We start from the raw sequence: 26,705 nt of genomic DNA, 5'->3' as shown, positions 1-26,705 counted from the left end.
TTATTTTTAGTTGCCTGCTTTAAAATCTTCCCTCCCCCTTTGAAGTTTTTAAAGCAGGCAATGCTTCCAAAAATATTTGTGTTTAGAAAGGTCTTTCTGGAAGGTGGAACAAGGATGAGAAGTAGGGAATACCACCGGAGAGGCAGACTGTAAGTTCACTGCCATGATCTACAAATGAGTTTGAACAAAAGCTTTGGTAGTAGCCAATCAATTTACAAAATATCATATTTAATTTTAGAGAGGACATTTTAATCTCTTTCTGCAGCCAATCTGTGTAACTGATAAGCAAAATTCTTACTTCTTATTAAGATGTAATAAGTAGTTGGATCTTAACAAAAACATAGAATACTTAAAAGTCAACCTTCGACCAAGGATCCTGGATGGTTGTCAACACTGAGAATTTCATGGATTACGAGACAGCAATCTCTCAAAAGATGTTCTTGGCTAGATCAAGCAAAGATGCATGGTGCAGTAGACTATACTTACTTCTGAATGTTAGTCTTGGGAGGAAGATGAACCTCATGCATTTGGTGCCGTTAATGGGCTTCCTAAGTGGCACAGTGGTAAAAAAAATCTGCCTGTCGATGAAGGAGACGCAAGAAACGCAGTTCAATCCCCGTGTCAGGAAGATCCCTTGGAGTAGGAAATGGCAACCCATTCCAGTATTCTTGCCTGGGAAGTTCCATGGACAGAGTGGCCTGCCAGGCTAGAGTCCATGGGGTCACAAAGAGTTGGACATGACTGAACACACACGCAGGCAAGAAGGAAACAGTCTTTATGAATGACGCTCACACTATGAATTTCCAGATTTTGAAAGATAAAAGAGTCATTGTGGGATCTGGGATGATCAAAAATAAGAGGATGTTTTATGATTTAGGTGTCCCAGAGCTTCTCTGATAGCTCAGATGGTAGAGAATCTGCCTCTGAGGCATGAGACCTGGGTTCGATCCCTGGGTCGGGAAGATCCCCTGGAGAAGGAAATGGCAACCCACTCCAATATTCTTGCCTGGAGAATCCCATGGACAGAGGAGCCTGGCGGGCTACAGTCACAAAGAGTCAGACATGAGTGAAGCAACTTAGTTAGCACTCGAGATTTTGATCATCAAAGACAAGAAACAACTTACTATTGCTAGAAAATGGTACTTGCAAAGATGGAATTATTCATGTTCAAATTATTTGGCAAAGTAAATTTCTAGGTCTAATTAGAGGTCAGGGAAGATTATTAGAAAGGAAGGTTTAGTCTTTGTAATCCAAGTTGATGATTGTGTTGTAGGCATTTGAGTAACTATTGAATGATTTTCAGAGGACAGTTCAATAATAAATAGCTCATATTTATTGGCTGTTTCTTTTGTACACATTATAGTTGTCATCACATTAAATATATTTTCTTATTTAACTCTCATACCAACCCTCTGAGATAGGTACTGTTATCAACTTCATCTTACACATGAGGAAGCTGACTCTTTGTGACTCTCTTTTCACTGACACCAACGAACCATCCACATTGGGAAAAATATGGAGAAGGAGACTTCACTGCCCCCAGGGTTGTGAATTTTTGAATAATGAATTTCATTTCTCAGCGTTTAACATCTTAGTGAATTTGTTGATTTACAAGTTGTTCTCCCAAACTATAAGAGCATGAGATCAGGGACTGTGGACGCCCTGGGACTAGGGTCAGCAGGCAGTCAGTAGATTCTTATAGACCTACTATGCATTGAATTTTTGACCTCAAAACAAAATAAAACTAACAAAATTTCTGACTCAGCAAAATGTTAAAGATATTCTAGGGAAAATTGCTTGGTACTGAGGGGCCTAAAAAAATAAGTACTAAGTATTGCCTCCAGGTGCAGGGTAGGCTGGTTTCAGAGAGAAAGCGTTTTTGTTGTGTCTTGAAAAACAAGACACAGTGGGAAGACAAGACAGGAAAGCATATGGATATCATTCAGTATGAAAGACACAAAGCTAAGAAACGCAAACATACTCTACTTGTGAGGTCAAAACTGAAACAGTTGAAGATATAAAACCTAGAAAGGAGGAACCAGACATTTCTATTTGGATGGAATCATTCAAGCAAAGCCATACTTGCTTAAATTAGTCTGGATTAGGATTTAGGAACTACAAGCCCAGAAAATGCCCTTGATGGATTTACATTTTTTAGACATTTCCAGCCCTTTATCTAGATGTCCTTGGTGGTAGATATCACAAGGGTGCCCACGCTTTGCTCCTGTCTTCGGATCAGGTGCAGCAAGTGCAGGCTGCCCTCAGCACGTTTCCCTGTGAACTTGCCAATTATTCACACCCCTGAGTGTTCCCCATGTGCTTCTCGACGCACCGCATTCCATTGACAGTAACTCACTGACACCCTTCTCAAGAGAGTCTGAGGCCTTTGGGGAAATCTAATGGCATTCTTGGAGAAGGCAATGGCACCCCACTCCAGTACTCTTGCCTGGAAAATCCCATGGATGGAGGAGCCTGGTAGGCTGCAGTCCATGGGGTCGCTAAGAGTCGGACATGACTGAGCGACTTCACTTTCACTTTTCACTTTCATGCATTGGAGGAGGAAATGGCAACCCACTCCAGTGTTCTTGCCTGGAGTATCCCAGGGACGGGGGAGCCTGGTGGGCTGCCATCTATGGGGTCACACAGAGTCGGACACGACTGAAGCAACTTAGCAGCAACAGCAGCAATGGCATTCTTTCCTGCAGACAAGAATGTGTTTGCTGAAAAGACTCGGCAACTCAGAAGTTTTTCTGATTCAAAACTGACCTTCCTTTACAACCAGTACTTTGTTTCCACACAGGAAATGACAGTCTTGTACCTGAAACTTCCTGTACAAGGAAGTGCTACTGACTGTCCTCTAAAATCTGTTCTAAAATTTAAAACAAATGTGGGTGCCCAATATTCCCTGGTGGCTCAGACGGCAAAGCATCTGCCTACAATGCAGAAGACCCAGGTTCGATCCCTGGGTGGGAAATATCTCCTGGAGAAGGAAATAGCAACCCACTCCAGTACTCTTGCCTGGAGAATCCCATGGACGGAGGAGCCTGGTGGGCTACAGTCCATGGGGGTCACAAAGAGTCGGGCACGACTGAGCCACTTCACTTCACTTCATGAGTGCCCATGTGTATAGTGATGGGTAGATGTAGGTGATTTGAGGGGAAAGGATGGCTAGATATTAGATTATCTAAAAGAGAGAAAGGAAGAAGGAAGGGAGAAAGCAAGAAACAAAGGAACAGAGAGAGAGAAAGAGAAGGAAGGGAGGGAGCAAGAGAAGAAGGAAGGAAGGAAGGAAGACAAAAGCAGAGAACACCAGTGTATCCAAAATGCCTATTTATCCCGTCACTTTTTTTTAATTTAGTATTTCCTAATACTGCAGGTCACTATTTCTCTGAAAGTATCTTCAAAATATCTGATGACCACAAACATGCCTTCATGCAATTAATGCTATACTCATTCTTAATAATCTCTCGTGAGATCACCATGTATTAAACTCAGTGATTTCCAAGAACTTCAGCAGTAACCATATTGCTTCATTTTCCTAACCATGCCTCTCTCCCAAGCCAGTGTGTCCAGATATATGTCACTTAAATAATTTCCATATGATGCAGATTTTTTTTAATAGAGAAAAATTAAATGAAATATTGCTTTGAGAATTTCAGTGCATTGCTTTACATAATTAATACCGCCCTTGGGTTAAGGAAAAGCAGATCTGGATTAATATCATGCAACATACAGTCATCCACTCCAGTCTGGCCTGTTTCTCACAGTTTCAAATGTATCAGTTCAGAGGCCTCTATTTGGGATTTAGCCCTGCCAGCCAAGGGCCAAAGGCAGAATCCCCTGGACCCTTACCTCATTATCTTTGTGTTAGGTAGTTAGAGTAGGAAAAAGGAGTCCAGAATGGCAGTGGCTAAAAGACAAAGTAGGGAAAAGCCCTCGAAAATAGAACAAAGGTAGGTCCGGGGACTGGAGTGAAACCCTCAGGTGAAACAAACAGCCCTCCTGGCTCACCCAGTTTACATAGGGCAGGCTCAGGGGGAAGAGAAAAAACATTTGAAAAGAGCCAAAAATGGGCCTCTGGCCTCTCTTCTCTTCACTTTTCCTTTAAGGTCAGCCTGCCTTCATGCCTTGAGGGTGTATGTTCCTTTGCTTGCCAAATAAAATTCTGAGCTGTAATCGAGCTGTGACACTGGTCTGCTGTTTCAAATGTTTACGGTGAGACAGAACGAAGGAAATTACACGCTCCCCATGACATTTGCATACTCTTACTAAAGCTGCTGTGCTATGAGTGTTTGTGATTTAAACATAACAAAGCACAAAGAAATATTTTCCATGGGATATAATGTCCGATGATTTCTCAGACAACTGTATGATAAATTTCTGTTCAAAAGGAGAATAGGATTATTTGAGCTCATTGGATTGCCTCTTAATCAGATTCCTACCAGGAGTCTCAAACCAGATTGAACTCTTAGAATCATCTGTCATGGGTGCTGTTCTCATAAAGTGACTGGAAAAAATATACTAAAAATATGTTATGAGATGTAATTTATTGAAACAAGAAGCAACTAAATGTAAACAAATACTGGCTGACATGTTCAACATTCACTACTGTTTACCGAACACCTCTTTGGTGCCTGGCTTTGTTCTGGATGCTTCAGATGCACCTCTGAACAGAGTATGTACTTGAAGCATTGGTCCCCCTTGAGCTTACTTTCTTTCATGAGATGACAGGTCGAGACATAAATGATACGTTATGTTAGAAGATAAGTGATGTGGGAAAAAGTAAGGCAAGGAATGGGGATAAGGAATGTCTGCTTGGTATTATGGGAAAGAGGGGAAGAGACATTCAGAGAGAAAGTGACATTTGAGTAAAGATTTAAAAGTATACAAAGAGTAAGGCATGTGAAGATAGAGGAGACAAGCATTCAAAATGAGGCAACAGCATATGCAAAGGTCCTGCGGCAGAAAAAAGTCTGGACTGTGTCCACGGAACAACAAGGAAACCAGTGTTGCTTGCTGAGATGGGAGTTGAGTCCGAGAACAGAGGGTAGAGTGGATCCTAACAGCTGCTTTAGCTTTTATTCTCAGTGAGGCAAATAGTAATTGGAAAGTTATGAGCAGAGAAGTTACATTATCTGACTCAGCTTTTAACAGGATCACTCCAGTTCCTGTGGTGTGCTTTTTAAATTAGGGAACTCATTAGAAGTTTCACAATTGAAATGTTCTACTTTCCAAAAATGGCTTATGTATGATTTATGTCATTTCCTTGTGAAAATGTTATGTGCTTTCTAGGTGGTGAGTGCATATTGACTTGCCTTTTTTTTTTTTTTTGCTAAATGTAGCAAAAACCAGTTGTAAATGTGTATTTGTTTCTTCCCCTTTAATGCTACTCACCTGTCACATAACTGAAGTGTTTTCCCCCCCCTAATGGATATAACGTTGCAACTCTTGATAATGCTCCTGGGCTCTGTGGAAACCTACTCTGAATTTTCTTGCATGTGTCTTGTGTTCAGTCCTGCCTCTGCCCCTCCACCCTTACTGCTCGTCATGCTTGGAATGTCATCCCTAACTCCTTTCCACCAGCCCTTCAAAGTCAGTTCAGTTGCTCTAAAGTCTCCACTGCTCATTTCCATTGCTACGAATATTAACCCCTTCTCCAAAACATCCCACTCAGAATGTGCTTCATTGAGGTTAGCATCTATTTGTGAATTGTACTATATTGTTAAACAGTTTCTTGTATTTGCTTTTTCTGTTTAACCAGGGATCTCCTGTAAAACTGGGTGCTTGTCTGTGTGAGTCTCAGGTCTCAGCTCACAATAGGTGCTCGATAATTACCTGATGGTTTGTCGTTTAACCCTTCAACTCATTTATATTCAATATATTGAATATATTGATATATTCTATAACAGTGAGACTAGGCTATTCAAAAAGCCCAGTTCTCAGTGCAGGAATGTCATTGGAAAGCCTGAGGGGATGGGTAAGAGGAGAGCAAGTCAGGTTCGAGAACTGCTCTAGTTTCACTCTGGAGTCAGGGCGCCAGTGTCGCTGTCCCCCTTCCCAGGTGCTGAATAGCTTACGCACGCTTTCTTTATTACCCTGTGAAGTGAAAAAGCAGTTGATTTATGTGTCTCTTCAGCTACAATTAACTTCAATCTTTGTTTTGCCTCCTCATTTCTTTGTTGCGCTGCATTTTGTGGTAGCATCTATCGCAGACATGGAAAGCTTTTGTGTTAGAAGACATCTTTATTATATATTCTAACATGTTATAGTCCACCTCAATAAGCAGTTAATCAGTTGATAGCAGGAAATAATCAAATGCTTCATTTTGGAGTTCCTAAGCATGAAAGACACACATTCAAAATAAAACAATATGTATAAAATGTGTGTGTAAGATCAATGTATCTAAGGAATAGAGAATATATTTTCCAGTATAGTCCTGGCCAGGGATATATCAATTTGAGTTCCAAAGAAACACAAACTTGTTATTTCAATCATTAACAAGCTGAAATTGGTTTTGTAAATGGATGTCAAGGGTCAGTAGTAGGGATAGTGATTAAAGATGCATTTGTCTAGGCTCTTCACATATTTTTGTTTTCAGAAACAACCATTTGTTGTCATTGAGATGCTTTGCTTTTATTAAAACCAGTAGTGATTGTAAATGAAAATAAGTGTACTATTGAATTTTATACCTTACATTGTTTTTAAAGATGGAAGTCAATGTACCTCAGAGTTCCCTTCAAATGAGAAGTAATGTTGTAGTCTATACAAAAAACTAACTCCTAAGATAGCCACCTGGACCCAGAAAGCATACTAAAATCAAGTGTATCATTTAAATGGGGCTAAAATTATGGACTTGATCTTCTGCCTCTATAAACAGGCATTTTTTTTTACTATTGAAATAATAAAGAGAAGCAGACAAGACAGATGGAAGAAACTTCATTTAGACCCTGTAATGCATGCAGGAATATGTATATGTGGGCCACTTTCTTGTTTAAGGGATAAAGATATTTGCTGATAATATAATTCAGTTTCTTAGTCCATTAACATTTAATGTTTGAATTTCAGAGAATCAGTGTTTAGATTATGTTTAGATATCAATGTTTCATTTCTAATAAAATCAATGGATGATTTGCATGTATTATTCAAAGAAAGAAAGAATTCTGTTATTCTGTATTAACTCATTAAAAGCTTATAAAGATTATTGGGCTTTTAAAAAATATTGTCATTAAAAATAATCACAGCCATCTTTTCCCATATTACCTGACTAATAATCCTTGCTGTATACTTCAGGCACGAACTTCTAGAAGAAGCTCGGAGAAAGGGATTACCTTTTGCCCAGTGGGATGGGCCCACTGTAGTCGCATGGCTAGAGGTAAGAGAATTAAATCAGAAGACTCTCATCCAATCCAATGTTTAGAGACAAGTAAAGCTGGGTTCCTGACGTCTTCATTTTTCCCATAGTCTGGAATAGCTTATAAAGAGAATGTTTGCTTTATCTAGGGACCCACAGTCATAGCTGTGATTTTACTCTGATGCTTTCTTGTGACTGTGGCAGAAGCAGCAGGCAGTGAGATGAAAGAAACTCTTAGTAAATTCCGTGTTCTTTATATCTAGAGTAAATCAAGAAGCAATTCTTGAGTGACACTCCTCGGACAGTAAAGAATCTGCCTGCAATGTAGGAGACCCGGATTTGATCCCTGGGTCAGGAAGATCCCCTGGAGAAGAGAATGGCAACTTATTCCAGTACTCTTGCCTGGAGATTCCCATGGACAGAGGAGCCTGGGGGGCTACAGCCCATGGGATCACAAAGAGTCAGACACAACTGAGTGACTAACACTTGCGCTGTGTTGTTGCTAGGAAGCATCTGTCCAGTACATTAGTCCAGAGCCCTTCCTCATCAGCAGGTTAACAGAAAAGAGCCATCTCCATATTTTTAACACTTCTGTGTGATTCAAGACATTTGCAGCCATTCCTTTGCTTGTAGTATAATTCCTGAACATGAAGGAGCCAGCTAGATTTAGACATTTGGAATTTTGCAGAATACACAAACCCTTGTTCCCTTCTGGGTCTAGACTGAATGTTTTTAATGAAATGAGAACTACATTTAGCATATCCTGCACAATACAAAGGCCTGGATAAATGAATCAATACCTGATCAGCAGAAGCAGACGAGAATGGGGAAGGAAATACATATTTGACCACAAGGGCCCTTTCATGCCACTTATCAATAGTTTCACCACCCCTTCCATTCAGTTCTCTAATGTGGGCTGTTGGCAGCTGCTAGGAGATGCTGATGTCAAGATGAAGGGGAGTATAGTCAGTCCACCGTATCCATGGGTTCCCCGCCCGTGGATTCAACCAAACATGTTCAATCTGAAACAAATCCATGGATGATAAGCCCTGGATAGTCAGGCCCAACAGGGACTCCAGCATCTGCAGATTTTGGTCTGCGATGTCCTGGAGCCAATAGCCCAAGAACACCAAGGGACTGACTGTATGAACTTTTGTTGCTTGGCAGAGGCAATTAGAAACCATTGTTTTAAAAGGTTCAGGATTCTAAAATTGTTCACCTTCATTATTATATCAAATCCAGAGCTAACGAATTAATCAATGAGGGACAACAAAACATTTAATTTTAAAAAATTATCTTACACAGATAAATATAAAAACATGCTTTGCATTTTTTTCTTGGACTGAGTGAAAGAAGCCTGTGTCTTGCTTTATTCTTTCATATCAGTCAGGAAATTTTTTAGCTTATTAGTGATCACAGCTGTTCTTCCGAATATGTCTTTAAAATTACTATATTTAAAAAATCAATTTATAAGACAAAATGTTTAAGAAAACCCACTGCAAAACTGAGAGCAACTCATTGTGCAGTTCCTCTCCAGCGAAATGAGCTACAGTTTCACAGAGTTAGCTGCTATTTTGGCAAGTGATGAACAGATCCTTTATTAAAAAAAAGATTTACTGACATTAAGGGCCTAGGGAATGACAGGCAGTGACGTTTCTGCTAATTAAAACTATCCTGAGCACACAGAAATTGCTCCTTGTGTGTTCCCTAAAGTGACTGAAATTATAAAATGGAATAAACATGATGAATGAGGTGTGTGATCCAGTGAATGAGAGCTCTTAACTTTCACCTCCTTTAGTACCTCCTTGATTGCACAGCCCACTGAGTGATGGGTACAAATAAGTCTGATGCTTCATACACCATTTATAGACACCAAGAACTTTGTGAAAGTCTAATCAGGAATGGGGGCTTTCCGGGTAGCACTAGTGGTAAAGAACCTGCCTGCCAGTGCAGGAGATGTTAAGAGTCATGGGTTCCATCTCTGGGTCTGGAAGATCCCCTGGAGAAGGGCATGGTGACCCACTCCAGTGTTCTTGCCTGGAGAATATCATGAACGGAGGAGCACGGCAGGCTATAGTCCATAGGGTCGCACAGAGTCGGACATGACTGAAACGACTTCGCACACAGAACAATCAGGAATGACCTTGGTAACTAGGTATTGGCAACCATGTATTGGTAATGTTAACTGGTATGAAAGTCCAAATATCTTAGTATAGAGGAGGTGAAAAGAAGTGAAAATCATTCAGGTCCAGTGAAGGTATATTTAGATGTTTAGTTATTTTGAACTTCAGGTTACAAACTATGAATTCAAATCCCGTCTTTACTCGTATATAATCATTATCTGTCAAGGCAAGGTCAATTCCCGTGCCTAACATGTAGGAGATGCTATCGTCAGTCATGCATTGCACCTGTCTCCTTTCTCTCTCCGTCACAGTCCAGGCCACGTTGTGTGAATGATTTGACTTTTTAATTCCTCTACAGAAGCAAGCAACCCCTTAACATAAAAGAATTTTTAAAATTAAAAAAAAATCAGTATTAGTTATTTACTATCATGTAGCAAATTATCCCAACACGTAGCATTTCTTTTCCTCATGACTTCTGTGGGTCAGGAATCTAGACATGGTTTACTACGGCCTCTTTCCAGAGTCTCTCACAAGACTGCAGGCAGAGTGTCAGCCCAGGGCCCCAGTCGTGTCAAGACTTGACTTGGGGGAAAATACAGTTCTGAGCTGACTCCATTCCTTGCTAGCTGTTGGCCAGAGACATCTGTTCCTTTCCACATGAGCATCTCACAGGACTGCTCGCAGCTCGACAGCTGGCTTCCCCCAGAGCAAGAGCTCAGAGAATAGAGGCAGAGAGGACCAGCTGGAATGAAGCCTGTCTGTTCGTAACCTAACCTGGAAAGTCACATCCCATCATTTTGCATGTGTGCTAAGTCACTTCAGTCGTGTCTGACTCTGTGCGATCCTATGGACTGTAGCCTGCCAGGCTCCTCTGTCCGTGGGATTCTCCAGGCAAGAATACTGGAGTGGGGTACCATGCCCTCCTTTAAGGGATCTTCCCAGGGATCAAACCTGGATCTCTGGCACCCCTTGCATTGGCAGGTGGGTTCTTCACCACCAGCACCAGTCACTTTCATCACACAGTCTTTTCATTACAGTAAGTCTTCAGGTCCAGCTGCAACTTGGAGGAAGAGGGTGATACACGTGCAGGAATATCAGGAAGTGAGATTATTTGGAACCATCTTAGAAGCTGCCTAAAACAAAGCCTTAGAAATAATAAAGCCAAATCCCTTCCATTTTACAAAGGAGGGAAATAGGGCTGAGGTACAGAGGCCTTGTACAACTCACCGATGACAGGGAAGGCCCGAGCCTTCTGATTCTTAGTCTAGAGCTCTTGACACTATATATTGCTGATTTATGGTTGTTCTTCACTTGTTCCTTCACTTGCTCTCACTCTCCTTTTGCTCAGTCTGTTCATACCAACAAATAAAATACCCCTCCCCCCAAAATAGTACTTTAGCTTTTTAAAAATTTAAACTCACCAGCACGTGCCCCGCTTCTTCTTCATAGCTAACGACAAGGGAGCGGGGAGAGGAATGGCAAGAATATTCCTTATTAAAATAGTGTGTGTAATTCTGCTGCTACAACTCAGCGCATCCACCCTGGGCTTCAGATGCGTGCTGGGCATTATGTTGTGTTCATTGCACTGCCAATTCAACTCTTTCCAGAGTCTCACAGCAAAGTTGAAAAATCAGAATCCGTAATTTCTAGAGCATTATTCGTTTCATAACTCTCTTTAATTAATGTTTTACAGGTGCTTATACTGTTAGCCTCTTCCATTAGCCCATCATTTCATTCTCCAAAAAGTATTTTCCTATTTAGCATCTAATTGAGCACATACAAATTAGCACATAGCATAGGTAGGTAGGTTGGAAATGTCGCTTAGCCACATTAAAGCCTTTGATTAAAAGCACTCAGAATTCCAAAGGAGAATTCTAAATTGAAGTCATTTATTAAACAAATGTGTTAATTGAGCCTTTACCAAATGCAGCTTGTAGCCATTCTTGTCCTTAAACTCTAGAGGAGGTTTGGTGAGGTGCAGCTATTATATTTATCCCTCATAAATTCGTTGTTAAATTGCACACCCTGAAGGCTACCTTTCCAATCTTTATTTCCATTACTGCCTAACTGGTTCTTTGAATAAATTATTTAATGTCTTTATGCCTCTCTCTCTCCTGGGGGAAATAAGAATTGCATCTCTTTCATGGGGTTGTGGTAATAAATGAGTTCATACAGGTCAGGTAATTAGAATACGATCTAGCACATAGCGTTAATGGTTAACTATGATTATAATCTGGGTACGTTTTCCCCCCAATCCAACAGCTCTGGTTGGGAATGCCTGCTTGGTATGTGGCAGCCTGCAGAGCCAATGTGAAGAGCGGTGCCATTATGTCTGCTTTATCGGACACTGAGATCCAGAGAGAGATTGGAATCAGCAACCCTCTGCATCGCTTAAAGCTCCGATTAGCAATCCAGGAGATGGTTTCCCTAACCAGTCCTTCAGCTCCTCCGACATCCAGAACTGTGAGTCCCTTTGTGCTCCTTCCCTCTCCCAGGGCTGGGCGGACAGCAGCCTCCCCAGGCCCACAGAGCAGAACTGTGGCAGCAAGGATGTCAATGTCAGCATGCATTATTCTCAGGAGATCTAGCTTGCTCTTCATTAACCTTGCTGCTACTTTTAATAGGCTTTCAATTGAAGAGCTGTGATTCCTATCAGACTTGAAGGCTGCAACCAAAATAGACTTTTGAGCTAGCCTCTAAAGTTTAGATTTTTCTCCCAAGCAAGACCAAGAGTTTATTCTTTCATGAGATTTTTCCTTTTTAATGTAATCCAGCATCTCAAGAGATGAGCTCTGGGCAGAAGTACTTTTTGAAGATGTAATGCTAAACTCACTACCTCTTAAGCAGTTTTCATAAATGAAAGTACCTGATATTTAATGTTTTATAAATACCATGTGAATTACCTGCCCTCAAAACCTGTTTTGCTTTTTATTTATAAATCCCTATTTCTCTCATAATTTTGTCCCTGTCTTAATATTAGAAAAGAACAAAATATTTTAAAAAGGAATGCCAGATGACAAATTCAAACATTGAGAGAAACTTGCAAATAACATTCATTCCTTCCTTAGTCCTTCTCCAAATTATATCATTTTCTGACAAAGGATGTGATTTCTGATGTTAATTGGATTTTTCTGATCCCATGTCTTATACAAAAAAAAAAAAAAGGAAAAATGAGGTAAGTTCAAATAGTGGGCAAAAGATAGGAAAGCAAAATTATTTCAGTTTTCAGGCACACAGCTAACTTGAGTATAACTTTTTTTCATATGGGTCTTAAACATCACCGTAAATTGGAGAATTGGCTTCATTTTATTATATATTTTCTTATATTCCTTCCCAGTGTATTAGATTCCAGTGCTAGAAACACAAAGTCAAAATTTAATTGTTTATTTTTCTTATATAATTCCATTTTAACTTTTTCCTAAGATATATTTAGGAGAAAATATATACTTTAACAAATTCTTATATATGACTTGTTGAAAGTGAAAGAGGAGAGTAAACATTGAGTAAAAACTCAACATTCAGAAAACTAAGATCATGGCATCTGGTCCCATCACTTCATGGCAAATAGATGGAGAAAGAGTGGAAACAGTGACAGACTTTATTTTTGGGGCTCCAAAATCACTGCAGATGGTGACTGCAGCCATGAAATTAAAAGATGCTTGCTCCTTGGAAGAAAAGTTATGACCAACCTAGACAGCATACTGAAAAGCAGAGACATTACTTTGCCAACAAAGGTCCGCCTAGTCAATGCTATGGTTTTTCCAGTAGTCATGTATGGATGTGAGAGTTGGACTTTACAACTCTTTATAGTCCAACTCTTTACAGCATTGCTGAAGAATTGATGCTTTTGAATTGTGGTGTTGGAGAAGACACTTGAGATTCCCTTGGAGTGCAGGGATATCCAACTAGTCTATCCTAAAGGAAATCAGTCCTGAATATTCATTGGAAGGATTGATACTGAAGCTGAAACTCCAATACTTTGGCCACCTGATGTATAGAACTGACTTATCTGAAAAGACCCTGATGCTGGGAAAGATTGGGGGCAGGAGGAGAAGGGGGCGACAGAGGGTGAGATGGTTGGACGGCATCACTGACTCAATGGTCACGAGCTTGAGTAAACTCCGGGAGTTGGTGATGGACAGGGAGGCCTGGTGTGCTGCAGTCCATGGGGCCGCACAGAGTCAGACACAATGGAGCAACAGAACTGAACTGATAGCATATTAAAATGTATATAAATGTTATATACTATAGCTGAAGTATTACTGAAGCTAAAAAAGTAATTCAGAATATATTTAAAATAAAAGCTGAGAAGGCCATTAAAATAGTTACTACAGAATTCAGATCTGATGATGAGTTTCCTGCGTAACTTCCAACTGAGAGAGAAGTATCATGACTGGTTTATGTTAACATTCTCCTCCCAAGAGCAAATTTGAACAAAAATGTTTAAAATTTCTAATCTTGCAAAAATAAAAGCAATAGAAGTCCCAACTTAAATATGAAAAGTAGAGTATAATTTCTATATATTTAGCATCCTATTTCTTAAAGGAAAATTGAATAATTAAGCACTGTTTTCCTAAAAATCTCTAAGCAAACTGAAGGAACTTAAATCACAAGCTGTTAAAGGTAAGAGCATACTCGGTTGTTCAAAGAACAGTCAAATGTAAAGACAGCTTATGAGACCCTTCATCATCTATTCTCAATTCCCCTCAAAGGCTTTATTTCCTCAGATCAGGATCCCAGGAACACAGACCTGATTTCAGTTTCCTAAACTTTTATGATTTGGGTTGATCATTAGCTTTTTCAGTCATTCTTCTCTCTGCCTGGAACATTCTTTCCACTCCAGGGTCACTGTCCTCCAGTGATGACCCCTGAATGTCCTTCCTCTAAAAAGTTTTCACCAAACTCCAAAGTCTGGGCTTGCTTCCCTTCCCGAGTCATCGCTCTGTATACTTAGAAGAAAGGACTACATAATTTTCTATCCTTGATTCATCCCACACTAGAGCAAGTGTATTATGAGGTTTTCCATAGTCCCTGGGCCTTAACTCAGTGCCTGGCAAATTGTAAATAGTCAATAAATATGCACCTTAAAATGATGATTTTATAAGTTGTACTACCCACCACTACACAGGATATGAAATATGTATGCCCTGATTACAGAGAGGGCAACCATGCTAAGAAAAGGAAGACATGGAAGCAGAGTGCTCTGGCATTCCAATGAGGGAAAAGTCACTTTTGATTAAGGCTCAAAGAGAAGTTAACATTTGAAAGACAGCTAATATATTGCTAATTATTAAAATAATTCATATTTTCACTATTAACTCTTTGATAGAGACCTTTTCATTCTACTTTCTTTCTCATTTTATAAAAATATTTTCACATAATACATTATTTTGTACTTTTAAAACTCAGTAATATGACATGAATGTTTCCCCCATTTTATTAATATTAAATATGTAATTGTAGTATCATTGTTAATTGCTGCATACCTCCTTTAATTTATTTAACCAACCCCCTAATATTGGACATTTTGCTTATTTAGCAATTTTCATTGTATTTACAATACAATAGTATGAATGTAGTTATGTTATTACATTAACTGTGGTTATTTCCATACCAATATTTGTATATAGGGCATTTATATTTTTATTACTTTTGAACCTTAACTGCCAGATAGTATTGTGTAGTCTTTTCTCCCCCTTTGTCAAAGTTAATGACTACATTGCTTAAGTTTACATTTTAAAAGTTACTAGTAAAGTTAAAATGTTTTCATATTCTTATTTATTTTAGTATTTAAATGAATTTCCTATTCATAGCTTTTTTCATTTTTCTGTCAGATTATAGGAATATTCTTTTTTTTTTCTTTTTGCTAATGTGTAAAAGCTCTTTATTCACAGAACACATATGCCCTTAGCTAAATATTGATACAGGTTACACAAGAGAGAAGTTGTCTCTATTTGCTTTAAAAATAATCTACTGAGTGCTTTTTGTAAATACTTCTTTAACTCTATCTACATGAAAGTATTTACTTATTTTTAATATATTTCAAATATGATTTGCTTTGCAAAAAAATTACATGTGAATTTTTAGTAAGTAATCTACTACATAAAGTGAAGATGAAAACATTTTAAATTCATCACCTAAAATTATATACTAGGATTCACTCTTTGAAATTTTAAAAGGAGTTGACTTTTTTTTTTAAGAAATGTTATCATGTCTTCTGGAACACTGCCAACAGTTCTGATCATAAAAGATATTCCGTGTGTTTAGGTTTGGGTTCCTGAGAAAGATGTACCTTATTCATTCACTCAAGTTCTTAAGAGAAAAAAACAAGATACTTAGATTAAAAAAAAAAAAAACAAAACTGAACAGAACTCTGCCTCCTTTTGTGTTTAGATGAAATGGATGAATAGAAAAATCTAGTGTTTTAATTCATTATTATTATTTACATTTACTATTTCCCTGGGCCAGCCCTAATCTTCCAGCTTTCTGTTTCTTTTTCCTAAGCTGTTACTATAGTTACTATAGAAGGCCTCCTATATAATAGAATAGAGATGTAGATATCATATAATTGAAATATTTGGTTTAAGAGGTATATCATAAAGAATACATAAATTCTTTAAATATTTCATCTTAAGTAAAAATATGTAAATATTCAGGCACTTGCAAATTTAGATGAAACCCTAAGGACTTTTCTTTTAGCTAATTCCAGTGCCTGGAGTTTCACATTATGTTTATTTGATACCTTCATCCTTTAAACATTTTCAACTTTTTTAGTTTGAATTTCTTTTTAAAGTGATAACTAAGATACTCGAAAAGCTATGTGAATGTAGAATCCTTTTGGAAATTTACAGATTCTTCCCTAGACTTTGCTGAAGTTGTATTTCTGATTGATAATGTGTTTTAATATTTACCCTTATCTAGTCTTTCCAAATAATTCAGCTTAATGTTCAGACATGAGCCAAGTTCATTTAATTTTTGGCTCTATATAATATTTACTTAAATTGCCTGATTTTTTTTTTTAAGTGCTGTGAAAGTAAAAAGGTTTGGAAACAAAAACAAGTGATCTTTGGTAAACATATAATTTAGCAATTTTGAGCAGACATGGAAGGCATAAGATAAGTTTCAACAAAATGTACAGGGGAAATAAAGAGCATTTATTAAACTAAAGCTTTACTTGGGTAGAGATTGTTTATGAGAATTCTAGTAAAATTGTAGTAACAGCCAACATCAAAGGAGAACTAAGGTCAGGCCCTGGTCTAGGTGTTCTACATGCAGTAACTGATTTGAGTCTGAGGACGATATGAGATGGGTACTTTCATGATACCTATTTCACAAATGGGAGGAATTGATGAACAGAGAGGTTAAGTGACTTGTCCTAAGGTGGTTTTGCCCGTAGTCTGTGCTCGTAACAAGTGTAGTTTCCTGCTTCCTGCACTCTACCAGTTTTCCTTCTTTTTCACAATATTCTTTCAGTCTACTTTGGTTCCCCTTTACATAATTATTAACCTCCTAAACGTCAACCTTTAAGTAAATAAGGTGACATACAGTTGTGTTAAACTAGTCTTACTATAATGAGAAATATTTTTCCTTATGGTAGAGAAACATCAAGTCAGATTAGGGAGAAATGTGGATACAGGCCATTTTAAATGTGGAAGATCAGATCAGATCAGTCGCTCAGTTGTGTCCGACTCTTCGCGACCCCATGAATCGCAGCACGCCAGGCCTCCCTGTCCATCACCAACTCCCAGAGTTCACTCAGACTCACGTCCATCGAGTCAGTGATGCCATCCAGTCATCTCATCCTCTGTCGTCCCCTTCTCCTCCTGCCCTCAATCCCTCTCAGCATCAGAGTCTTTTCCAATGAGTCAACTCTTCACATGAGGTGGCCAAAGTACTGGAGTTTCAGCTTTAACATCATTCCTTCCAAAGAAATCCCAGGGCTGATCTCCTTCAGAATGGACTGGTTGGATCTCCTTGCAGTCCAAGGGACTCTCAAGAGTCTTCTCCAACACCACAGTTCAAAAGCATCAATTCTTCAGTGCTCAGCCTTCTTCACAGTCCAACTCTCACATCCATACATGACCACAGGAAAAACCATAGCCTTGACTAGACGAACCTTTGTTGGCAAAGTAATGTCTCTGCTTTTCAATATGCTATCTAGGTTGGTCATAACTTTCCTTGCAAGGAGTAAGCGTCTTTTAATTTCATGGCTGCAGTCACCATTTGCAGTGATTTTGGAGCCCAGAAAAATAAAGTCTGACACTGTTTCCCCATCTATTTCCCATGAAGTGGTGGGACCGGATGCCATGATCTTCGTTTTTTGAATGTTGAGCTTTAAGCCAACTTTTTCACTCTCGACTTTCACCTTCATCAAGAGGCTTTTGAGTTCCTCTTCACTTTCTGCCATAAGGGTGGTGTCATCTGCATATCTGAGGTTATTGATATTTCTCCCGGCAATCTTGATTCCAGCTTGTGTTTCCTCCAGTCCAGCATTTCTCATGATGTACTCTGCATATAAGTTAAATAAACAGGGTGACAGTATACAGCCTTGACGAACTCCTTTTCCTATTTGGAACCAGTCTGTTGTTCCATGTCCAGTTCTAACTGTTGTTTCCTGACCTGCATACAGATTTCTCAAGAGGCAGATCAGGTGGTCTGGTATTCCCATCTCTTTCAGAATTTTCCACAGTTTACTGTGATCCACACAGTCAAAGGCTTTGGCATAGTCAATAAAGCAGAAACAGATGCTTTTCTGGAACTCTCTTGCTTTTTCCATGATCCAGTGGATGTTGGCAATTTGATCTCTGGTTCCTCTGCCTTTTCTAAAACCAGCATGAACATCAGGAATTTCATGGTTCATGTATTGCTGAAGCCTGGCTTGGAGAATTTTGAGCATTACTTTACTAGCGTGTGAGATGAGTGCAATTGTACGGTTGTTTGAGCATTCTTTGGCATTGCCTCTCTTTGAGATTGCAATGAAAACTGACCGTTTCCAGTCCTGTGGCCACTGTTGAGTTTTCCAAATTTGCTGGCATATTGAGTGCTGCACTTCACAACATCATCTTTCAGGATTTGAAATAGCTCAACTGGAATTCCATCACCTCCACTAGCTTTGTTCATAGTGATGCTTTCTAAGGGCCACTTCACTTCACATTCCAGGATGTCTGGCTCTAGGTCAGTGATCACACCATCGTGATTATCTGGGTCGTGAAGATCTTTTTTGTACAGTTCTTCTGTGTATTCTTGCCACCTCTTCTTAATACCTTCTGCTTCTTTTAAGTCCATACCATTTCTGTCCTTTATCGAGCCCATCTTTGCATGAAATGTTCCTTTGGTATCTCTGATTTTCTTGACGAGATCCCTAGTCTTTCCCATTCTGTTGTTTTCCTCTATTTCTTTGCATTAATCGCTGAAGAAGGCTTTCTTATCTCTTCTTGCTATTCTTTGGAACTCTGCATTCAGATGTTTACATCTTTCCTTTTCTCCTTTGCTTTTCGCTTCTCTTCTTTTCACAGCTATTTGTAAGGCTTCCCCAGACAGCCATGTGGAAGGTAGATTTCAAATTAATTTACTTTGACATTCAGTTATAAAGTAAAAAGTGCTTCAAAATGATGAAAGTCATTACAGCAGTGACAGCTAGATAAGGTTCAGGGTTGTTCTGAGGTCTGGCTGCTTTATTTATTTTGTATTTCTGACAGCAAGAGAATTATTTTCCCCCAATTAGTTTTCATAAGTTATCCCTTAAACTCATTTTAATATTTATTTTTATATCATAAATCTCTCCTGAATGATTTAATTAGGTAAGTGCTTTAATTCTTAACCTCCTTTAGCAACTTTCCTTCTAGATTTCAATTGATAATAGTAGCTGCATATTCTACTGCATCTGGGCTAAGGTCAGGCTAGCAAAGCACCTCCAACGAAACTGAATGACGGTCTCACTGTCAGTGCCGACCTTGCACTTCCACGACCCTGAGAGTGAGTGCTTCCTTAAACAGAGCCCCCTTGACACCTCACCTACCTCATCCTAGTCCCAGCCCTGGATCAGAATATATTGCATCATAATTTAAAATTATTAGGGTCTTTTACAGTATGAGTATGTAGTTTTAGCCTACTTAACAGATGTAGAATCTAGAGAAGCTTGGGAAATGACCTAGTTACTGAGAAGTGGCGCTGCTAGAACTCAAACCTCTTGATTCTGATTTAGTAAATTTCTAGATAACTAAAATTTTAGAAGTCATTTTCTGGGCTCAAATGGTATTTGCCATACACACACAAAAAATCATTTACTGGTTTGCATTCTCCAGTTCATTTATCAGGGTTTGCAGCATTGACACCAAGGGCAGTAAGTAAATGATTTTCAGTGGCTCTCAGAAAGCCACAGCCAAATGATATGATGCTTGTCCTTTATGCTTTTCCAGGCCACTTTTTGCAGTTTTTATCCCTGGACTCAAGGCACCAGTGTCCTGTGTCCTTTCCTTCTCGAAGCGTCCCAACTCTAGCTATAATCTAAAATGTGCTCTTTGCTGAAACGCTCATGCTCTAAAGCACCCTTTTTATGACTTACCCAGATGAAAGTTCCATCCTTGAAACTGGTGATAAAAAGAAACAAATCTAAATAATTGACTTACTACCCATAGGCGTGCTTATAAAATAAACTTGTTGAAAACCTCAACTAATGCCCAAGTGGTTGGGTCATATAGGAGTCATTTTATGAGTTACTTTTCAAGACTCTAGAGCAGGCAGTGCTCCTCACAAGTAAAACTGCAGAGCACAAGTGAACAACCAACTTACAACTTCGGGAAGTTTGCCAACCATACTTTAGGAAATTATCCTGGATATATACTCATTTTGTATATAAATTGTCCTGGATATATACTCATTTTGCATGCAAAAATACAGATTAAGTCATAGCTCCTTGAATCCTACACCAGAATATGGTGATAGACTGGCAGATACAGACTTTAAATAACCTGTGAAAGAGATTATGTGAAGTGAAGTGAAATCACTCAGTCGTGTCCAACTCTGTGACCCCATGGACTGTACAGTCCATGGAATTCTCCAGGCCAGAATCTGGAGTGAGTAGCCATTCCCAGAAGATCCAGAGGATCTTCCCCACCAAGGGATTGAACCCAGGTCTCCCACATTGCAGGTAGATTCTTTACTAACCAAGCCACAAGGAAAGAGATTATACATGTCTGCATTTCAGTATGAAATAATACTGGTCAAATTTCTTACAGAAGGAGGGCGATCTTCATTTCTTGGATTCACAAACAAGGTGGAATCTATAGACATCATTATAAAACAGTCTGGCTTAAATGAATTTCCTCTCAAGTAACCATCACTGAAGCTTGTGATGAAGAGACAGTACAGCCGTTCAGGCAAAGCAGTGTCATCACTGAGTGTAAAGGGAATGTGACAGATAAGTGTAAAAACACTTTTTGAGCATAGTACACTCCTCAAAAAGGCAGTGAAAGCAGTTTCTGCCAAGTGATTTAATAATCATATATTCATATGCAACTTTCTGTTTATAATGAGCACCATTTTTAGAAGCTGGGGCTAGAGGGAGGGGCTTTTAATGACATGGATGGCTGCTGTATTCCAAGTATATATTACAGTTGTGCAGTTTTATCTTTTAAGAAAAAAGTTCATTTATACTCAGAATTCCAAAATGGTAGGAAAATGAGAATTCTATATGTATAAATGATACTTATCCTTTGAGATCTTTATGCCTATATGATTTACTTATAATAATGAATATTTACTGTTTCCTTGCTCAACCATGAGTAATTCTCTTATACAGGAGATTTACCATATGTTGAATTATACTCATCGGTTTAGTTTATATGCAGTTATTTTTTAAAATATTAAATTCCATCATCTATAATAGAAGCTAAGTTAACATGGCACTGTATCGGTAGAAAAGGCCAGAGAAAATTATGGTAATGACATATTGGGGTGTCAGTTTTGCTACCTCCAGTTCTTTAAAATGAGACCCCTTCCAAAATAAGTAACAAGTAATACATAGGATGTAAATGCCACTGTAACTATAGAATTGCTGTACTTAGACAACGTTGAAATGTTCATAATGATATCCCAGTTAAATGGTGGAATTTGATGGGAAGTGGTTCCCAGTGATCTGTGTGTTACTAAATGGACTTTGGTTTAGAAATTGTATGTAACTCGGTATATAAAAGAAATATCATGGGTTGTTTTTATTAAAAGAAAAATGAGACTTCATAATAGAATAGTGCCTGCTAGAGGGAAACTTTCCGTTTCTCTATAATGGTGTAGGATACTGCTGAAAAACCAGATAACCCAAGTTTTGTGACTTCTGACCATATTTACTGGAAAAAAATAACTTTTATTACATCCAAAATAGCATTTCTTTCTTTTTTTTTAATAATATAGGAAAACAACATATTTACTGAACTATGAAAAGAAGAGGTCATTTGGGAAAAACTGATATCGATTTCCAGACAGGTTATGATAGTACTTTCAGCTTTGTATTGACAATCAATTTTCTCTTTCCAAGGACATTGAAGAATCAAAACTCTGTGAAGGAAATATTGGCAATAACATGACAAAACACATGTGTCTTTGTTTACTGAAGAAAAAATATTCTTCTACAGATCAAATTTATTCGGTTCTCCATGATTACAAAAAGATGGATCCAATAGCCTCGTACCTTTGAAATGCAAATTTTGATTAAGCCTTTTTCCTGATTAATAATTACACAAGTATCATTTTAAACCTATCCCACGTGAGCTTCACAGCATGCCTCTTTCTATTTAATCTTTTGAAGTAGAAGCAAAAGGGAGCTGTGAGCAGCCAGCAATGCCGTCTCTTGCACATGCTGTAGAAGCGAGAGCACGGTGCGTTACTGTGGTTCCGTTAACTCACAATGGCGCTGCCTTTCTTCTTTACCACTGCTTCCTCCCGTGGATCCCACTGCTTCCCTCTGGGCCTCCTCACCAGCCTTCAGGCAACGTCTGGGTGACCCATGAAGAAATGGAAAATCTTGCGGCTCCAGCAAAAACGGTTAGTCTTTACAGCTTTGTTGAACATGCAAAACCATTATTTTGCTGCTATTTGGATGGACAAGCTATTTGGTTTATACCATAGGATCAGAGTAATGGGTATGTTTACACAGTGATATGCAATGATTATGGTCTAATTTCACTGCACTTAGACATTTTTAAATAAAGCCGTACTAGATTGTCATAATGTGGTTAATATAAGAGTTTGTAACATGCAAACAAGTAATCAAGAATTTAATAATATTTATCTATTTCACAACACTGGAAATGTTTTATAGCAAATATCACTTAAAACTTAGCATATTCCCAGGTAATGCATGTTACGAAACCCAATTAAATTTGTAATAGAATGTATAGATTGAATATCCTTTTTATTTTTTTTTGTAAATCTATGATTTATTTTTTTTTCTTTTTTTTTTTAAGTTTTATTTTATTTTTAAACTTTACATAATTGTATTAGTTTTGCCAAATATCAAAATGAATCCGCCACAGGTATACATGTGTTCCCCATCCTGAACCCTCTTCCCTCCTCCCTCCCCATACCATCCCTCTGGGTCGTCCCAGTGCACTAGCCCCAAGCATCCAGTATTGTGCATCGAACCTGGACTGGCAACTCGTTTCTTACATGATATTTTACATGTTTCAATGTCATTCTCCCAAATCTTCCCACCCTCTCCCTCTCCCACAGAGTCCATAAGACTGCTCTATACATCAGTGTCTCTTTTGCTGTCTCTGAATATCCTTTTTAAATGCAATGATTTAGCTTCTTGTACTTTTCCAATCTCAGATACAGAGCTTCACCCCCCATCATCCCCATGAAAAGTGTTCAGTTTTTAAAATTATTAAAAGTACATGCTTAAAGAAATTCATGGTGACTCATAATTGTCAGCTTTTAAAAATACAATATTATGTATAGTCATTTCTCATTTAAAGTTGCAAAGTTGGGCATGCCATGCATTTTATTATGAGCAACTTATTTTTAATTTAATGTCCTTTTCATTTTATTCATTTGAATTTATTTAGCCTATGATGAATAAAAATGCCAATGTTGTTTACTAATTACATTTTTACTTTAGCTTGTTGTACTTGGTCTTTTCTTATTGAGTTTTGTTTGTTGCTGCTTGTTGTTGAGACCCATTTCATTACCACAAAGCTTAGTTGGAAGGATGCAGTTCTTTTGTCCACTCCATTAATTTACTTTGCACCGGATTTCTCCATCATATGTATATATACGCATTTGTGCATTGTATATTTGTATGTATATAATCAAAATTTTTTATTATAACTTATTATGAAAAATCCCACAGTTTTAAGAATCAAAAAGGTTTAGAATGACCAGATCAAATGTATCATGAAAATTCCATATGTCACATGTGTGTATTTAATTAGCCTAAATTAGAAATTACATAGGTGCCCTCGTAGTCACCCTTGAACTCCTCAGTTGATTGCTGTGATCTCAATAAGGATTGTGTATTTATTTGCCTGTGTCCTAATTAACATTTTATTAGCAAAACAATTTTACTTCTACTAGAAAAAAACTTACTGTATCAATTTTGAGATTAATTTATATTTATCTGCTTTATTAATCATTTCCTGCTGCTAACACAGAAAGAATCTGAGGAAGGAAGCTGGGCCCAGGTAGGAAATTCATATGCTTTAAAACAGTATCATTTAGTAGGCTATGAATATATAAAGTAAGAAAACTGTATGTCATAATATTATAAATCTTCACTTAGCTTAAGATTAGCTTAATCGTGTATTCAACTTTATTATGTTTAATACTATATAAGTCTTTTTAATCACCATATTTTGCAATCAAGAAGCTGATTGTCATTTTACACCTGGCCTCTTTTGAAAGGAAAATTTCCTTTCTCCTTTAAAAGAACTACAAATTAAACTTCTTGGAAATCGCCCTCTGAATATATTTAATCAGGAATCATTTATGTTGGATGTAAGGGGAAGAGGAGAGATTTCAAAAAAATTGTTTGGAATCACCTATTCTTTAGGTGGCACTGGTAGTAAAGAATCCTCCTGCCAATGCAGGAGACGCAACAGACATGGGTTCAATCCCTGGGTCAGGAAGATCCCTTCGAGGAGGAAATGGCAACCCACCCCAGTATTCTTGAGAAACCCCATGGAAGAGGAGCCTGGAAGGCTATGGTCCATGGGGTCACACACAGTAGGACATGACTGAATGACTGAGCACATACAAGCTTTATACTATAATGAAAAGTGTGTGAGAAATGGAGTTGGAGGGGCATGGGTTAGCTTTGCAACTGCACATCAGAAGTCACTCCCATTTATTGAGATGGCGTTATGAGCCAAACATCTGTAATGTGAACATACATATATGTTTGTAGAGAAGTTATTCCTTTTTCAACATTTCCGCACTATACTACTAAAGTAAAAGAATTAATGTGTTTTAGGTAATGCGATTCAAACTTTGACTGTATGTAAAATTCCGGTAGTTATTACTAGGCCCTTGCTGCTGTTGCTGTTTAGTTGCTCAGTCATGTCCAACATTTTGTACCCTCATGGACTGCAGCTGGCCAGGCTCCTCTGTTCATGGCATTTCCCAGGCAAGAATATTGGAACGGGTTGCCATTTCCTTCTCTAGGGCATCTGCCTGACCCAGGGATTGAACCCGCGTCTCCTGTGTCTCTTGTACCGCAGGCCCATTCTTCACCTCTGAGCCACCAGGGAAGCCCAGATACTACTAGGACCTACATTTCGTAAATTAGGGTTGCATTAGGTTTTTATTTTGGTAAGCATTCCATTTTTTAGGAACACACAAAATAAGAGGAACACCTCAGTTTTAATGAGAAATACATGTTCTAACTGTGACTTTGATAAGGACCTGAATGGAAAATACTGTCAAATTAATAGAGAGTAATAATTCTTTTTAAAAATTGCTTTAGTGGCGATGGTTGATCTGGGTTTTAGACTTTTACGAACAGTGTTTGGTAAGATCAGTTTATATTGTTATACTAAATAATTAGATTATATTTTACCATTTTGGTCCTGCTCTGATTCTTTAAATACAAAGTCTGTATGGACTGATATCTATAAAAGATTGCATCAGTTTTTATAGAGTACTGGTTGCATGCTTCACTAGGTAACGGCAAAGGCCACATAAAGCGTCAGCATTCTGCCTTCTAGCCTTGTGGCTCCTTTCTCTCTTCATTTACTGAGGCTTCTGTTTTCACAAGATTTGCCATTACACCACAGCAATATAATAGTAGCATTGAAGAGAGGGAAATGGTGGCATACTGGCTGACAGATAAAGATAAAATAAGTTGAATTAAATAAATCCATCTGTACAAAGTAAGGATCTTTCAGCTCAGCATTTGTTTATATCATTCATTTTAACTTTTGAATTTAAAATGTATTTTGTATAAAATGTAATTCCTTTTGAGAAAACAAAGTGAACATAATCATTCGCTGTAAGCAAGGACCCTGTAGGCAAGGACACAGACTTCCACTTTGTACAAAATACATCAAATTTAGAGGCTAACTATTATTTCTGCTTCATTTCAATATATAAAAGAGTTAAATATCAATTAAAATGATAGCCCATATCCTCCAATTACCATCTCATTTTATTGGTTAAGAAACTTGACTGCTATAAAACAATTCTAGTGTCCGGTTTTTCTACAGACCCTGGCATATGGAGATATGAACCATGAGTGGATTGGAAACGAATGGCTTCCCAGCCTGGGGTTACCTCAGTACAGAAGTTATTTTATGGAATGCTTGGTAGATGCAAGAATGCTAGATCACCTAACAAAAAAAGATCTCCGCGTCCATTTAAAAATGGTGGATAGTTTCCATCGGTAGGTTTTAGGTTTTTTCTGAAATAATTTAAGTGAAAAAGTAATTAATGTATATATTACTAGAACATAAAGAGATATTTAAGAAATATAGAGTATGTGCTCTTTGAAACATCTGTGTACATCTAGTTGGCAAAAATATCTTCATGCAATTAATTGCAGGGAGTGTCTAATGTAGAGCTGGGTGCACATTACATGCCCCAAATTTACAGAATTAGACAGTACTAAATTCCATACAGTGTGGATCTTTTCTCCCCCCTGTATATTTAGGAAATTTCATGTTTGCAATTTGAATCTATGTGTTCATTGTAGAAAAATATTTATTAAGAGTAAATTCATCAGTTTCAACTATAGATATATGTAG

General features: G+C 38.1%; 1 protein-coding gene and 1 non-coding gene across 15 annotated transcripts in view; both read left to right on the top strand.

Moving 5' to 3' along the window:
- PPFIA2 (PTPRF interacting protein alpha 2) overlaps window positions 1–26,705 on the top strand; it is a 501,553-nt gene that overhangs the window by 455,111 nt on the left and 19,737 nt on the right. For 6 of the 14 annotated variants that reach the window (XM_061415635.1, XM_061415629.1, XM_061415638.1 and 3 more), the window contains 5 exons: window positions 7,291–7,372; window positions 11,737–11,937; window positions 22,450–22,512; window positions 24,120–24,149; window positions 26,151–26,344. In XM_061415635.1, coding sequence (XP_061271619.1) covers window positions 7,291–7,372; window positions 11,737–11,937; window positions 22,450–22,512; window positions 24,120–24,149; window positions 26,151–26,344 — 570 coding nt within the window. The remainder of the gene's footprint in view (window positions 1–7,290; window positions 7,373–11,736; window positions 11,938–22,449; window positions 22,513–24,119; window positions 24,150–26,150; window positions 26,345–26,705) is intronic. The other 8 variants (XM_061415640.1, XM_061415630.1, XM_061415633.1 and 5 more) reach the window with 4 other exon arrangements.
- TRNAC-ACA (transfer RNA cysteine (anticodon ACA)) lies at window positions 2,903–2,974 on the top strand. Its single transcript has one exon. It is a non-coding gene; the product is annotated as a tRNA-Cys (tRNA).

The sequence above is a fragment of the Bos javanicus genome, chromosome 5, assembly GCF_032452875.1.
Source record: "Bos javanicus breed banteng chromosome 5, ARS-OSU_banteng_1.0, whole genome shotgun sequence".
Classification (NCBI taxonomy): domain Eukaryota; kingdom Metazoa; phylum Chordata; class Mammalia; order Artiodactyla; family Bovidae; genus Bos; species Bos javanicus.
This window is presented reverse-complemented; position numbering and strand designations above follow the sequence as displayed.